The sequence below is a fragment of the Sus scrofa genome, chromosome 15, assembly GCF_054392235.1.
Source record: "Sus scrofa isolate SSC_HxYL_T2T_F1_AM1 chromosome 15, Sscrofa_HxYL_maternal_Yorkshire_Landrace_v2.0, whole genome shotgun sequence".
Taxonomy (NCBI): domain Eukaryota; kingdom Metazoa; phylum Chordata; class Mammalia; order Artiodactyla; family Suidae; genus Sus; species Sus scrofa.
The window spans coordinates 153,868,621-153,881,130 of NC_139397.1; the positions used below are offsets into that span (position 1 = coordinate 153,868,621).

The 12,510-nt window shown below is 66.5% G+C and overlaps 1 protein-coding gene across 3 annotated transcripts; it reads left to right on the forward strand.

Moving 5' to 3' along the window:
• Nucleotides 1-41: 41 nt before the first annotated feature.
• CAPN10 (calpain 10) lies at nt 42-11,137 on the forward strand. 3 transcript variants are annotated; one of them, XM_084998344.1, is made up of 13 exons: nt 382-917; nt 1,124-1,217; nt 2,492-2,623; nt 3,712-3,908; nt 4,596-4,834; nt 6,289-6,430; nt 7,009-7,175; nt 7,441-7,706; nt 8,433-8,635; nt 8,745-9,000; nt 10,160-10,359; nt 10,499-10,544; nt 10,777-11,137. In XM_084998344.1, the coding sequence occupies exons 1-13, from the start codon at nt 814-816 to the stop codon at nt 10,804-10,806; spliced, it is 2,076 nt and encodes a 691-aa protein (XP_084854470.1). In that variant the 5' UTR covers nt 382-813; the 3' UTR covers nt 10,807-11,137.
• Nucleotides 11,138-12,510: the final 1,373 nt, after the last annotated feature.

The following is a 12,510-nucleotide window of genomic DNA, read 5'->3' on the forward strand; positions in this document are numbered from 1 at the left end:
CGGCGGTTACCGGGGCGACGGAGGGGGCGGGCACCCCTGCCGGATGGGACTGCGGGGCCCGCGGGGCTGGGGGGCCGGGCCGCGCAGGGGAGCGCGGTGCTGGCGGGACCGCGGCCGGCCTGCCCTCTCGCAGGGCTGCGGGCCCCCTCGGCTGCGCTCGGCACAGGGGCGTGGGCTGCAGATGGGAGCCCGGGGGCCCCAAGATGCGGGCGCCGGCCAGGGAGCTTTTCCGAGACTCTGCCTTCCCCGCGTCGGACTCCTCGATCTTCTCCAGCTTCTCCACGCCGCTGGTCCAGTTCCGGGAGGAGATCACGTGGAGGCGGCCCCAGGTGGGGCGGGGGGCGCGCGGGTCTCGCGCTGGGTCTCTAGGCGCCGCTTCCTGCTGTGGTGCGAGCGGGGCGGCAGGGATCAGGCGGGGCTGGGCACAGAGCTCTCGGCAGGGTCTGCTGCTGCTGCTGCTGTTCTCACGAGTGGGCTCCCACGCCGCCTCCCATCCCACTCCAGCAGTGCTGGACCCGGGCTCGCGGCCCCTACCTGCGTGAGCTCTTTTCCGTAGGCGATTCAAAGCGCAGCCAGAGGGGCGTTTTAGCAGACACAAGCTTAGCCCCACTTGCGGGTGCCCCGAAGAGCTTCTAGTCTGCAGGGCCCTTCTGGCCGCAAGCTTTCTGGTTCCTTCTTCCATTCATGCTCCCGTGGAAGGGCCATGTTTTGCTGAGCAAATTACCGTTTTGGACTTTGTGCACTGGCACTGTCAGTTGTAAACACCTGAATTGAGGGGTGCTCCGGCCTGGTGCTGTGTTGATATCTTTAGAAATGGTGTATTGGCCGAGTAAGACTGCCCAGGGAGCAACCCCGCTCCCCCTGAGTGCTTGCAGCCTTAGTGGAAACATCTGTGTGGCGCAAGCCCGGGAGCAAAGGTAGAACTGCTCGGCTATGGCCGCTGAGGGGCTTTCCTTGGGCAACAGTGTTTTGCCTGAGGGTGGCAAGGGCCAAAGAGCCTAATTGGCCCTGCCAGTGGAGTGTGGTGGTGGTGGTGGTGGTGGTTTTAAAGGATTGTAGGTTCAATAGGAGGCTGCTCAGGTATTTTTAGTAGAAGAGTGATTCCTTTGGATTTGTGTTTCAGGAGGCTCACTCTTTCCACCGGGTGTGAAATGGATTGTTGGGGCAGGGGTGCAGGTGGCCACTGCAGTGGTCCAGGAGAAAGAGGAGGGCCTCAGGTTCGTGTGAGCACCACTGGGATGTGCTTTGGAGTCGGTGGATCCGAGAAGCATCTTGGAGGGAGGGTTGGTCGTTCTTAGTGATGATTGGAAGTAGAGGGTGAGGGTAAAGGACACATCAAGAATGACTGGGTTTCTGGCCTGAGCGCCCGGCTGGCTGGTGGTCTCATCTGGATGAGCTGGGGAAAGCGGGAGGCGGGAGAGCTAGGGGTGGAAATCTAGGGTTGGGCTTTGCCCTCCATGTTCATGCGGGGCCAACTGCGGGGAAGTGGATACGAGAGTTGGGAGCTCAGGCAGATCTGGGCTGGATGCTCCATCTGGGAATTGAGACGGTAACAGACGGCATATGGCCCAGGGTCTGGAAGAGCATCTCAGGAGAAAGTACGGGCAGAAAAGAGGGGGCTTGGAACTGAGCCTTGAGGAACCCAGGCGCCTTGAGAAGGGCAGGCAGTGAGGTGAGAGGACCGCCAGAGGTCTGTGGGGCCACGGAAGCCCAGCAGGGACTGCTGGGGGGCAGCCCCTGCTCTAACGCTGCTGAGTCTTGGGAAAGAGGACAGAGGGTGCCCGTTGGAGGTGACGACATGGAGGTGACATTGATAAAAGCGGTTTGGGAGGCATGACTGGCTCAGAAGCAGGGGGGCTGTGTCGCAAGGAGAGAGGAAGTGGGGCCAGCAGTTTTTTGAGAAGTTGTCAGTGAAGGACCTAGTGGGGGCAGTGGTGCCCGGGGCCAGCACCTTAGAGGAGCTGAGACGTCCTCTCTCAGTCTGTACCCTGGGTTTATGTCTGCACAGCTGGGGGAAGAGGCTCACGGGGGGCCCTAAGGCCTTGAAGGCAGGAGGGGGGTCAGGTCAGGTGGCTTCAGATGAAGCATCAGGCGAGGACACCTGCTCCCAGGGGCCTGGGCGTTTTGAGAAGAGAAGGCTAAGCCAGCCTGGGGCTGGAAGCTGAGCCTTTAGAGAAACAGCGCAGAGGGCCCACTTGAGACCTGCCGTTTGAATTTAAAGTGAAACGTTTTCTAGACCAGCATTTAGCTGTTTCAAGACGGGGCGGTAGGATGCATCCAGACTTGGGAGTTTTGCCCGTTAAGGAGGCGGGACAGAGACAGGGACCCCAGCATCTAAGCTGGACGGGGGCCCCACGGATAATGAGAGCGAAAGCCAGCCCCTCCCTCTCCCGCGACCAGAGAAGCTCCTCCCCAGCCCCTGTCGTAGACCCTGTGCTCCTGGTTTCAAGGCCAGCCGTCCGTCAGACTCCATGTGTTTTCTCTGTTTCAGGAGATCTGTGCCGAGCCGCGGCTCTTCGCCGATAGCCCGCAGGAGGGCCAGGTGAAGCAGGGCCTGCTGGGGGACTGCTGGTTCCTGTGTGCCTGCGCCGCCCTGCAGAAGAGCCGGCGCCTCCTGGACCAGGTGTCTGCACCAGCGCGGGCTCCCCTTCTGCCGGCTTCCTGTCTGCACGCACAGGAAGGAAGGGCGGGCAGCCGGCCTCCCGCTCGCTGGGGCTCCTAGGCAGAGAGAGTGAGCGCTCAGCGGTCAGGCACATGGCTCGGAGGCGCAGACACAGTCACCCCCCACCAGGGGTGCTTGCTGCCCTGCTCTGCCCTCTCCTGAGCCCTGGCTTCTCGGGTGGCCCGCCAGCATTTGGATGAAAAGACACAGCTGCCAGCCCCGGGCAGGAAAGGTCCGCCCAGAGAGCTGCTGTGCTGGCTGTGCTGGCTGGGGGTAGATTTCCCAGCTAGTTCCCGGTTTCTGTCTCTGAGTAGGTTTGGGGTATAAATTGGCAGAAGGTGATTCAAACTATTCCTGGTGCCAGGCAGAAACCGCGGGGGCAGAGGCCTGTGAGGCTCCTCCCCGAGGAGCCGTGTTGGCCTGGCTCGTCGCTCCGTGTTCCTGAGGAATGCAGCTGTGTAGACAGTGACGGCCCCCTTCCGAGCTGCCCCCGGGTCCCAGGCCCCGTGCTGAGCACACCACAGTTGCTGGCTTCATTCCATCGGCCCTGCCGGCACTTACAAACAGGGTTACTGAAACAGTTTTGTTCCCAGCCAGTAAGGGGCAGAGCCAGGACCAAGTGAGGCCGGCCGGCTGCAGGGCCCGTGCTGGCTCAGCTTTGGGCCAGAACCACAAACCCAGCAGTGGACGGCGGCCGGCCGGGCGCGGGTGGAGTTCCTCAGGCCTCAGGCTCCAGCCGAGGGCTTGCTGTGCCCCTGGTGACCTGCCACCCCCGCCTCTTGGTCGAGAATCGGGTCCCGCAGGCCTGTGCAGGTTACACAGATCTGGAGCTTCCTGGGGACGCAGGGCCCGACCTGGCTCCCTCCGCGTGGCCCTAACCCCCCGACCGAGAAAGGCCCATTAGTCTTGGGTGCGAGTGCAGACGGCAGGCGTGGAGCAAGGTGGCGGCAGGGCGCTGTCTCAGGGTCGTCCCTCCGTCAGGATGCGGGGAAGGCGCCACGGGGTGGCTTCTCTCACCGCCTCCTTTTGCCTCTCCCCGCGTGCGGTAGGTCTTTCCGCCAGGACAGCCGAGCTGGCTCGACCAGACGTACCGTGGCTCCTTCACCTGCCGCGTGTGGCAGTTTGGACGCTGGGTGGAGGTGACCGTGGATGACCGTCTGCCTTGTCTTGCAGGGAGACTCTGCTTCTCCCGGTGCCAGCGAGAGGATGTGTTCTGGCTCCCCTTGCTGGAGAAGGCCTATGCCAAGTACGCGCCAGGCCGGGGCCGGGGGGGCGGGGGCCGGGCGGCCAGTCCCGGGCGGGGCTGACCCGGCTGGGGCCGGAAACCCTGAACGTGGCCTGTGGTCGGCTGTCCCCACTGTCCACTCCTTTCCCTGCCCTTGATTCAAAGTCGGGCACGAGGGCCCGGCCTGCAGAAAGGAAGGGCCTTGTTCCCGCAAACCCGAGCCAAGAAACGTCTCCATGTGTTTGTCTTTCACCACTGGGGACAGGGCGGCCACCAAGGTATCCTGACCTCGCCTGGGTCTCTTGAGACCTGCCTCTGGGGTGGCGCTGGCCGAGTTGATAGGCAGGCCTTGTGCAGAGCGAGCCCGCAGCCCTCTGGCCACGCTGGTGTGAGCGAGCCCCACCTGACCCCGGGCGCTGTCAGGCCGAGGGGCTTGATCTTGAGGGGACGGAGGGGTGGCTGCTCTCAGCCTCTGCACCTGCTCCCCCTGGTGATCTGCCAGAGGCAGGCGAGGGTCTGCGTGTGGGCAGAGGTGGGGGGCCCTGCGGGACGCTGTGCCTTAGCCGGGGCAGCCAGGCTGTGTCTGGACCTGGCGAGGATCCGAGGGCGGTAGAAGCGAAGAGAAGCGACCGAAGTGGGTCAGAGGGTGGACCTGGGGGCCGGGGCGGGGCGGGGGCTGGAGCCTCACCCTCCTGGCTGTCTCCCCAGGGTCTCTGGGTCCTATGAGCACCTGTGGGCAGGGCAGGTGGCAGACGCCCTGGTGGACCTCACTGGTGGCCTGGCGGAAAGGTGGAACCTGAAGGACCTGGCCAGGCCCGGTGGCCAGCAGGACAGGCCCGGCAGCCAGCAGGACAGGCCCGGCGCCTCGGAGCCCAGGACTTGCCGGCAGCTGCTTGTCCTGAAGGACCGCTGTCTGATAAGCTGCTCGGTGCTCAGCCCCCGATCAGGTACGGCGGAGCAGGTGGTGGCGGGGTGGGCCCGTGTGCTCCCTCGCCCTCGCCGCCTCCCCGGGCACGCAGGGACTTTGTGCTGTGGTCCTTCCGGGACTAAGGAGAAAGCAGAGCATTTGCCCCTTGGAGCGGAGGGCTTCGGAAGGGGTGGGTGACCTTCCCTACCCACTGGCCTCCTCCGGAGGGAAGTCCCTTTTCCCCTGACCGGAACGTGGCCTCAGGGTGAGGCGGGGGCCCTCACAGCGGGGGCACCATCTCCGGCCTGGCTGGTCCCCAGCAAAATCAAGACCCTGGTGCTCACGTGAGAAACGTGCTCGTTGAAGAAAGTTTCTTGGAGGGAGAGGTCACTCCGATTTGACACCGCCTGGCTTTTTAGCGTCTTTTGTCCGTTCCTCTTACAAACCCGTGCGGGTCATCAGACGCCGTCTTCCGTGTGGCCGCATGAGCCTTGGCGGCGTCTTATTTCCTTGGTGTCTGCGCCGTGGTTTTCTTAACCCTCCCTTAGTGTTGGATCTCGAAGCTCCTCGCGGTTTTGCGCTGCTGTAAAGACCGCTGCGGAGGGCACCGTACGTGGAGTTACGTCCATGCTTAGGCTACTTTTGTAGTGGAATTTTGGGCCAGAGAAAATGAACATTAAAACCAGCTGCCACGTGTTGTCCACTGCGCTGCCTGGCTGGTCGGGAGGGTGGCCCAGCCCTGGTCTGGGTTCCTCACGGGCTGCCCTCCACGCGGCCGGGGACCCACAGCTGGTGGGTGAGGGGAGCCCCAGAGGCTGTGCTGAGTCGCAGGCCGGGACTCGGCCTCAGAGCCTGCCTGGCTGGAGGGCTGGCCCGCAGGGTAGGCCAGAGCAGGGCTGATTCTTAGCACTTCGGGCTTTGCAGAAACCCCCAGGCGAAGGGGGGAGCCGGCGGGAGCCCCGGGAATGCCAAGGGGCTGGGGACCAGGGTGGGGCCCGCAGAGCGGCTGCTCCCTCGCCTTTCTAGGTGAGGCATCTGACACTGTTCCAGGCGTTTCTTGTCTTCTGCCTGGATCGCCGCCGCCGCTGCCACCACCAGACGGGGCCGTTCCTTGCCGGGCCCCTCCACCTCCAGCCCCTCGTCCCCTGACGCCCACGGGCCTTGCCCAGGGGAGGTTCCTCTTGTGTTCCTGGCGTCACAGACCCGCAGGGGACAGTGCTGGCAGCAGCACGTGTAAGAACCTCCCTCCCTCGTCTGCCCAGGCGAGGACAAGCCCAGAGGAGGGAGGACCTGCCAGGCCTGGTGGCCGCCGAGCCAGTGTCCAAACCCAGGTCCTTTGCTGTGGCTCCACGCCGGACGAGGCCGCTCCCGGCCTGACTTGTCCTCAGTGGTCAGGAAAGGCGGCGCTTGGGTGCCCAGGTGCTGCAGGCTGGAGGCCGGGGAAGGGGTGGACCTGGGGGCTCCCTGGTCACGACTGAGCTGTTCCTCACGCAGGTACCAGGGAGCTGGGGGAGTTCCACGCTTTCCTTGTCTCGGACCTGCGAGAGCTCCGGGGTCTGGCCGGGGACAGCATCCTGCTGCTACGGATTCAGAACCCCTGGGGCCGGCGGTGTTGGCAGGGGCCCTGGAGAGAGGGGTGAGTGTGGGCGGGGCTGCGCTCTGGGTCACCGGGCTGTTGGGGGAAGGGCCATGGGGCCCGAGTGGCCGCCACCAGCTGACTCGACCGTGTGTTCGCTTGGATCCCACAGCCTGGGCCCCCGTCAGGACCGTGTTTGGCAGGTCCGCGGCGAGGCCCGCTGGGCACCTGTGTGCAGACCGCCAACTCTGCGCTCAGACGGCCTCGTGAGGCGGGCTTAGTGCTGGGCACCAGGGCTCTGGCGTCCTGTGGGCGCCCACAGAACGCTGGATGCCCCGCCTGGCTGCTGGTGGCAGACCTTGGGCCGCCTGGCCCACGGCTCTCAGCGCAGCTCCCAGGCCTGCACTGGGACGCTCCCCTTAGCTGGGCCGGGGAGCAGGATGGCACTGCCCACCCTCCGTCACCCACGCAGCCTGGGGAGGGGCCCCGGAGAGGGGAGGGGCTCCGAGGGGCCCCCTCCACCAGGGCCCAGAGCGCCTCGGGGGAGGGGAGGGGCCGCAGGGACCCTCTGGGTGCCCTCCCGCCCCGCCTCTCCGGCGCTGCTGCCAGAGGCCCCCCTGAGGTCAGGTTCCTTCCAGGGGCGAGGGGTGGAGCCGGGCGCAGCCTGGGGACGAGTCTGCGCTGCTGGCTGAGCTCCAGGACGGGGAGTTCTGGGTGGAGGAGGAGGAGTTCCTGCGTGAGTTTGACGAGGTCACCATCGGCTTCCCGGTCACCGAGGCCGGCCACCTGCAGAGCCTCTGCTCAGGTGAGGGAGGCCCACAGCCCCGGGGAGGCCTTGGGGGCGGCAGTGGGGATGGACGCGGCCCCCGAAGTCGGAGGGCTGAGCAGGTGCCGCCTCCTTCTGCCGGGGGCCTGGCACCTCTCATCAGCTTTCGCTCCTCTTCAGGGTGGAGAGAGGGTTCCGCCCCCTCCCGCGGGGGCAGGGGGCAGGGGGCGCGGCCAGGCCCTTGCGGTGCAGGTGTCCTGGTGCTTTAGGGGGTGCGAGGCCGACTCCGTGCGTTCCCCACCAGGAAAGGCGCTATGCCACACTCAGCAGCTGCCCGGGGCCTGGGTCAAGGGGCAGTCGGCAGGCGGCTGCCGGAACAACCGCGGCTTTCCCAGTAACCCCAAGTTCTGGCTGCGGGTCTCGGAACCCAGCGAGCTGTACGTGGCCGTCCTGCAGAGACCCCGGATGCGCCTGACAGGCCGAGCCCCAGTGGGGGACGACCATGCCTCCCGGAGCCCCACGAGCTGCCTGGGCAAGGACCGCCAGGCCGTGGGTTTGCACATCTGGAAGGTAATGCGCCCGTGGGTGCGGGGACAGGACGGGGAGGGCGAGTCCCAGGGCCCCACACGCCTCCCCACCCCGGCCATTCTCCTGCCCGAGTCCTCCGGCTGCACCCGCCCCAGGCCCGCGTGTGGGGCGGAGCGGGGGCTCTGCCGTGAGCGGAGGTGTTGGGAGGACGGGTGAGGGCCGGCCCAGGGCCAGCAGCCGGCTCTGCCACTCGCTGCTGACCTCGAGAGGCCACTGCACCTCCCCGCCTCCCTCGGTCCCCTCCCTAGAAAACCAGGACGGGAAGGTGGAGACGTGGGCTTGTCTGAGGACCCGTCTGGGGCTCGTGGTGGAAACGCGTCCTGCGCTCCTCAGGGCACTGGGGCCAGTGTGGACTGCTCTGCCCAGCCACCGGCTTTTTAATCTCATATTAAAAGACTCGCTGTTCCCTGCTCCTGCGTGGGCATTGCTTCCTCTTATAAGAGGAGTTGCCAGCAAGTCATTTGTCCAGCTGTCCTCAGGTCGCAGCAGCCATGCCTTTCTGGGAGCAGCAGCCCTGTCTAGATTTGTCTGTTTTCTCCCAGAGCAGGGGCACCGGCAGGCTCACCTCTGGGACAGAGCCGCTGACCCAGGGCTGAGGGACACTCGCCCGCCCCCGTGAGGCTGGGAGGGGCCTACAGGCTTGGGTGCCTCGAGGGGACAGGGCGGGGGCGATCCCAGGTCTGTGACGTCGACGGGGCCTCCCCGCAGGTGGAGAAGCGGCGGGTCAGCCTGCCCAGGGCCCTGTCTGCGCCCCCCGTGGCGGGCACCGCGTGCCATGCATACGACCGTGAGGTCCACCTGCGCTGTGAGCTCGCCCCGGGCTTCTACCTGGCTGTGCCCAGCACCTTCCTGAAAGACGCGCCAGGGCAGTTCCTGCTCCGCGTCTTCTCCAGCGGGAGGGTCTCCCTCAGGTGAGGGGAGCAGGGTCTCAGGCTGGGGGAGGGGCCGCCGGGCGTTTTCACAGAGGTGTGCGCGTTGGCGGCCCTGACAGAGGCCCAGTCATGCTTGTCTCCCGGGCAGTGCCATCAAGCCGGCGGCCCAGAGCGCTGCCCACCCGGAGGGCCTGCCCGCGGGCGAGTGGGAGACGGTGCAGCTGCGGGGCTCCTGGAGAGTCGGCCAGACGGCGGGGGGCAGCCGGAACTTTGCCTCCTACCCCACCAACCCCTGCTTCCCGCTCTCGGTGCCCGAGGGCTCGGGCCCTCGCTGTGTCCGCATCACTCTGCGCCAGCACTGCCGCGACGTCGAGTGCCTCCCCATCGGCTTCCACGTCTTCCAGGCAGGCTCCACCCCCGGGCTGGGCTGGGGGTGAGCGGGGGTGGGGTGGCCGGGCTACCCCCGCTCCGGCTCTGTCCACATCAGCCAAGCCTGTCCGCCAGGTCGGCCGGTCACGTGCAGGATTCATTTCTCTGCTTCCCGACTCCGTGGTTCATGGGGTCATAGGTCAGCTCAGGCAGCCCCTGACCACTCACCCGGCTTGGGACAGCTGCCAAGCACCTCTGTCCTGAGCTGCACCCAGGATGGCGCCTCCAGCGGGGAGACCGACAGGTGTTTGGGGAGCAGAGCTGCTCCGAAGCTGTGCAGAGCCCCCGGCCCCCTGCAGCAAGCGCCAGCCAGGGACGTGGGGACGAGCCAGAGAGGGAGGGGGCGGCCCAGACGGACGCTCCACTGAGCAGGGGTTGTAGATCAGAAAGGAGAGACCCAGCTGCGGGCGAGGAGCGAGGCGCCGTGCACTCGCCTGCGCGGGCCAGGCCCCCATCCCAGAAACGGAAGGGAAGGGGTGGCCTCCGGGAGCTCAGGAAAGCATGCCAGTCACCCCAGCCCAGGGAGGGCAGGCTGCCCCGGGGTCATGTGGGGCCGGGGCTCTCGCACAGCGTGGCAGGAGGCTGTGTGGGGCCAGGCAAGGGCTACCCCGAGCGCCTCCGCTCTTCCTGCCCCAAAACGCGGACCGAGCTCGCTCTGCAGACCTGGAGCGGGAGGGAGGGGAGGAGGTCAGATGCCAGAGGTCGCAAACCCAGGTCCTGTGGTGATGACACAACGCCATCCGCTCCTTTCAAGACGGGCTTGGGGTGGTGTCAGGTGCCTGGAGGACAGCCCGGAGCTGAGCCATTGAGGCGTCCGTCCGAGGAGACCCTGCACCTTAACCCTAACCCTGTACCCTCGCGAGGTGGAGCTGCTGTGCCCCCCAGCAGGTGGCAGCTCACCCAGTGCCCTGCAGGGCGGGGCCTGCACACTGGGGACCCTGGTGGTCCCCAGCTGTGGGCACCCGGGTGGTGGGGCGCAGTGAGTGGCGAGTTGGATTCGGGGGCCTGGCGTGTGTGACAAGAGGCAAGTCGACAGCCCGGGCTGCTCCCGCCCCAGGACGGCCCCTGCCAGGAAGGGAGCATGGCCCTGCGGTCGTCGTGGCTGTAGCCAGTCTGAGCCGAGGCCTCCCCCAGGTTCCGCTGGACGGCAGGGCCCAGGGTGCCTCCTCGCTGCTGCTCCAGGAGCCTCTGCTGAGCTGTGTGCCACACTGCTACGCCCAGGAGGTGAGCCGGCTCTGCCACCTGCCCGCGGGGACCTACAGGATCGTGCCCTCCACCTACCTCCCGGACACAGAGGGGGCCTTCACGGTGACCGTGGAGACCAGAATAGACAGGTGGGGCTCCGGGGCTGTGTGCGCGTGTGTGCGCCTGCGCCGGGGCGGTGGCCCTGAGCTCTCCCGCCTGCCCCCCACACCCAGCTCTCCCCCGTCCCGGCAGAGCCCAGAGGCCTGACCCTGCCCTCCTCGCCCACAGGCGCTCCATCCACAGCCAGGAGATGCTGGGGCAGCTGCTCACCGAGGTAGGAGGGGCCTGGGAGGGCCCGCCCGGCTCGCTCTGCCCTGGGCCCGCCAGGTGCTGCCCAGGGACATGAGGCGCCCTTGTCTGGTCCCATGGGCACCCCAGGCAGAGCTTCCCAGGGGCCAGGAAGCTGGCTGCAGTGACAGCCCTGGAGGACATGGGGGCGGGCTTCCCCCCACCCCCGCCCCGGCAGCCGGGCAGCCGCCCAGACCTGGGCCTCTGTCCTCCCACAGGCCTCCTTTATGGCGGTGATGAAAAGCTAACCGGATGGCCTTCCTGTCAGCTCTGGTGACCGGGCTCCAAGGGGCCCCCAGTGGCCCACGGGTCACTGCCGCGGCAGCCGGGCCGGTCCCGGTGGAAAGCAGCAGCCCTGGGGTCGAGCAGGTGCTTCAGGAAGGGCCAGAAAACCTCAGGGGGCATTTTTGTTCCTGCCGCTGAGACTGCAGAGCTTCCCGAAGTCCTCCGTGCCGTCCGTCTCCTTGGCCCTGGAGAGAGGCCTACAGCAGGACAGTGTCGCCACAGACCTTGTTTAGAAGTATTTATTAGAAGCGTTTTTAGGTCATGACTTTATAAATAAACTGTTAGCATCGAGCAGCTTCCGGCTGAGTCTGTCTGGCTCTCTCGGGGGGCAGGGGGACGCCCCCGCAGGGCGGCTGGGCGGTGAGGGGCAGGGGGAGGAGAGCCGAGGAGCGGGCCCCGGCTGTCCTAAGGGTGAAGCAGGCGGAGCGGCCCCGCGCCCCCGTGCTGGGCCTCCCACCTGGCGACTCCGTCATCTGGTCCCCCAGCCGGGGTGGGGGCTCCGTGTGGAAAACGCTGCTGCTGGCGCCCGGAGGCCTCGTGCGTGTTCTCAGAGGCGCAGGACGCAGCCCTTTGCTTCTGACGTGGGAGGGGGTGTCCTGCAGGCCTCTGGCCCTAGACCCCCGGCCCTCTCGATGCCGTGGGCCCTGATCTGGCCCCGTTTGCCTCCTGCCACCTCTTGCCCTGAAAGCTTGATCAACGTGTTGTGGTCACGATGGGGCGTTTGGCCCGTTGGGTCCCCGTGCTGTGTTATGACAGTTTCCTGGAAAAAACTGCCAGCACCTGCTCCGTGCCACGTAAGCGTGAGCTCTTAGCGCCTTTTCCTGACTTGGAGCGTCCTCCACCACGGCCACGCTCCTGTGCCCGAGTCCTGAGTGGTCTCCACCGGCCCTGCCCTCTGGAAGCTGGTGTTGTCCTCCAGGACCCCTGCTCCTGAGTCACACGGAGACAGGATGGGCCCAGCACCCCTGCATCTCTAGAGCCGGGAGGGGCCCTGGTTGCCACCCTCCCCGAGGTACTGGGGTTGGTTTCAGTCTTGTCCTTGTGGATGCGCTGGGGGTCAGTGTCAGCCCAGGAACTGGAAGCCCCGTGGTTCTCAAACGCCTGGCTGTCCCTTCTCCCTGGCACAGCCACAGAGCCGAGGGCCTGGGGGGGTGGGGGGTGGGGCTCTGCCATGCACACTTGCTCTGCGGGGGGTCCTTCCTCTTGGGGCCCGGCCCCCTCTTCGGTCAGTGGGCCGCAGGCCCGGCTCTCCGCCCCGCAGCTGGGCTTCTCTGCTAGTGCCCAGAGGCCTCAGCACACCGGGCCCCTCGCCCTTGGAGCTCCTCCTGTTCCTGTGCCTCCAATCCACTGTCCCTTCCCTCAGCCCTTCCAGCGCAGCACCGGGTCAAGGTCAGCAGCTGGACAGGACAAGACCGCCACCTGTGGTCACAGCAGAGGCGAGGCCCCTGTTGCCGGGGGCGGTGAGGGGCCCAGTTACCAACCACACGGTGTCACCTTTCCTCCGACTGGGGTCGGAACCTGCAGAGGCCGAGGCGGCACGTCTGTGTCAGGTGTTCATGAGGGAGCAGGAAGAGTCGCATCCAGGCTCCCAGCGGGACTAAACGCGGTGTTTACACCCCGCCGGCTCCGCCTCCCGGCAGGTTGCCCCACATGTCCTTAGTGGCGGC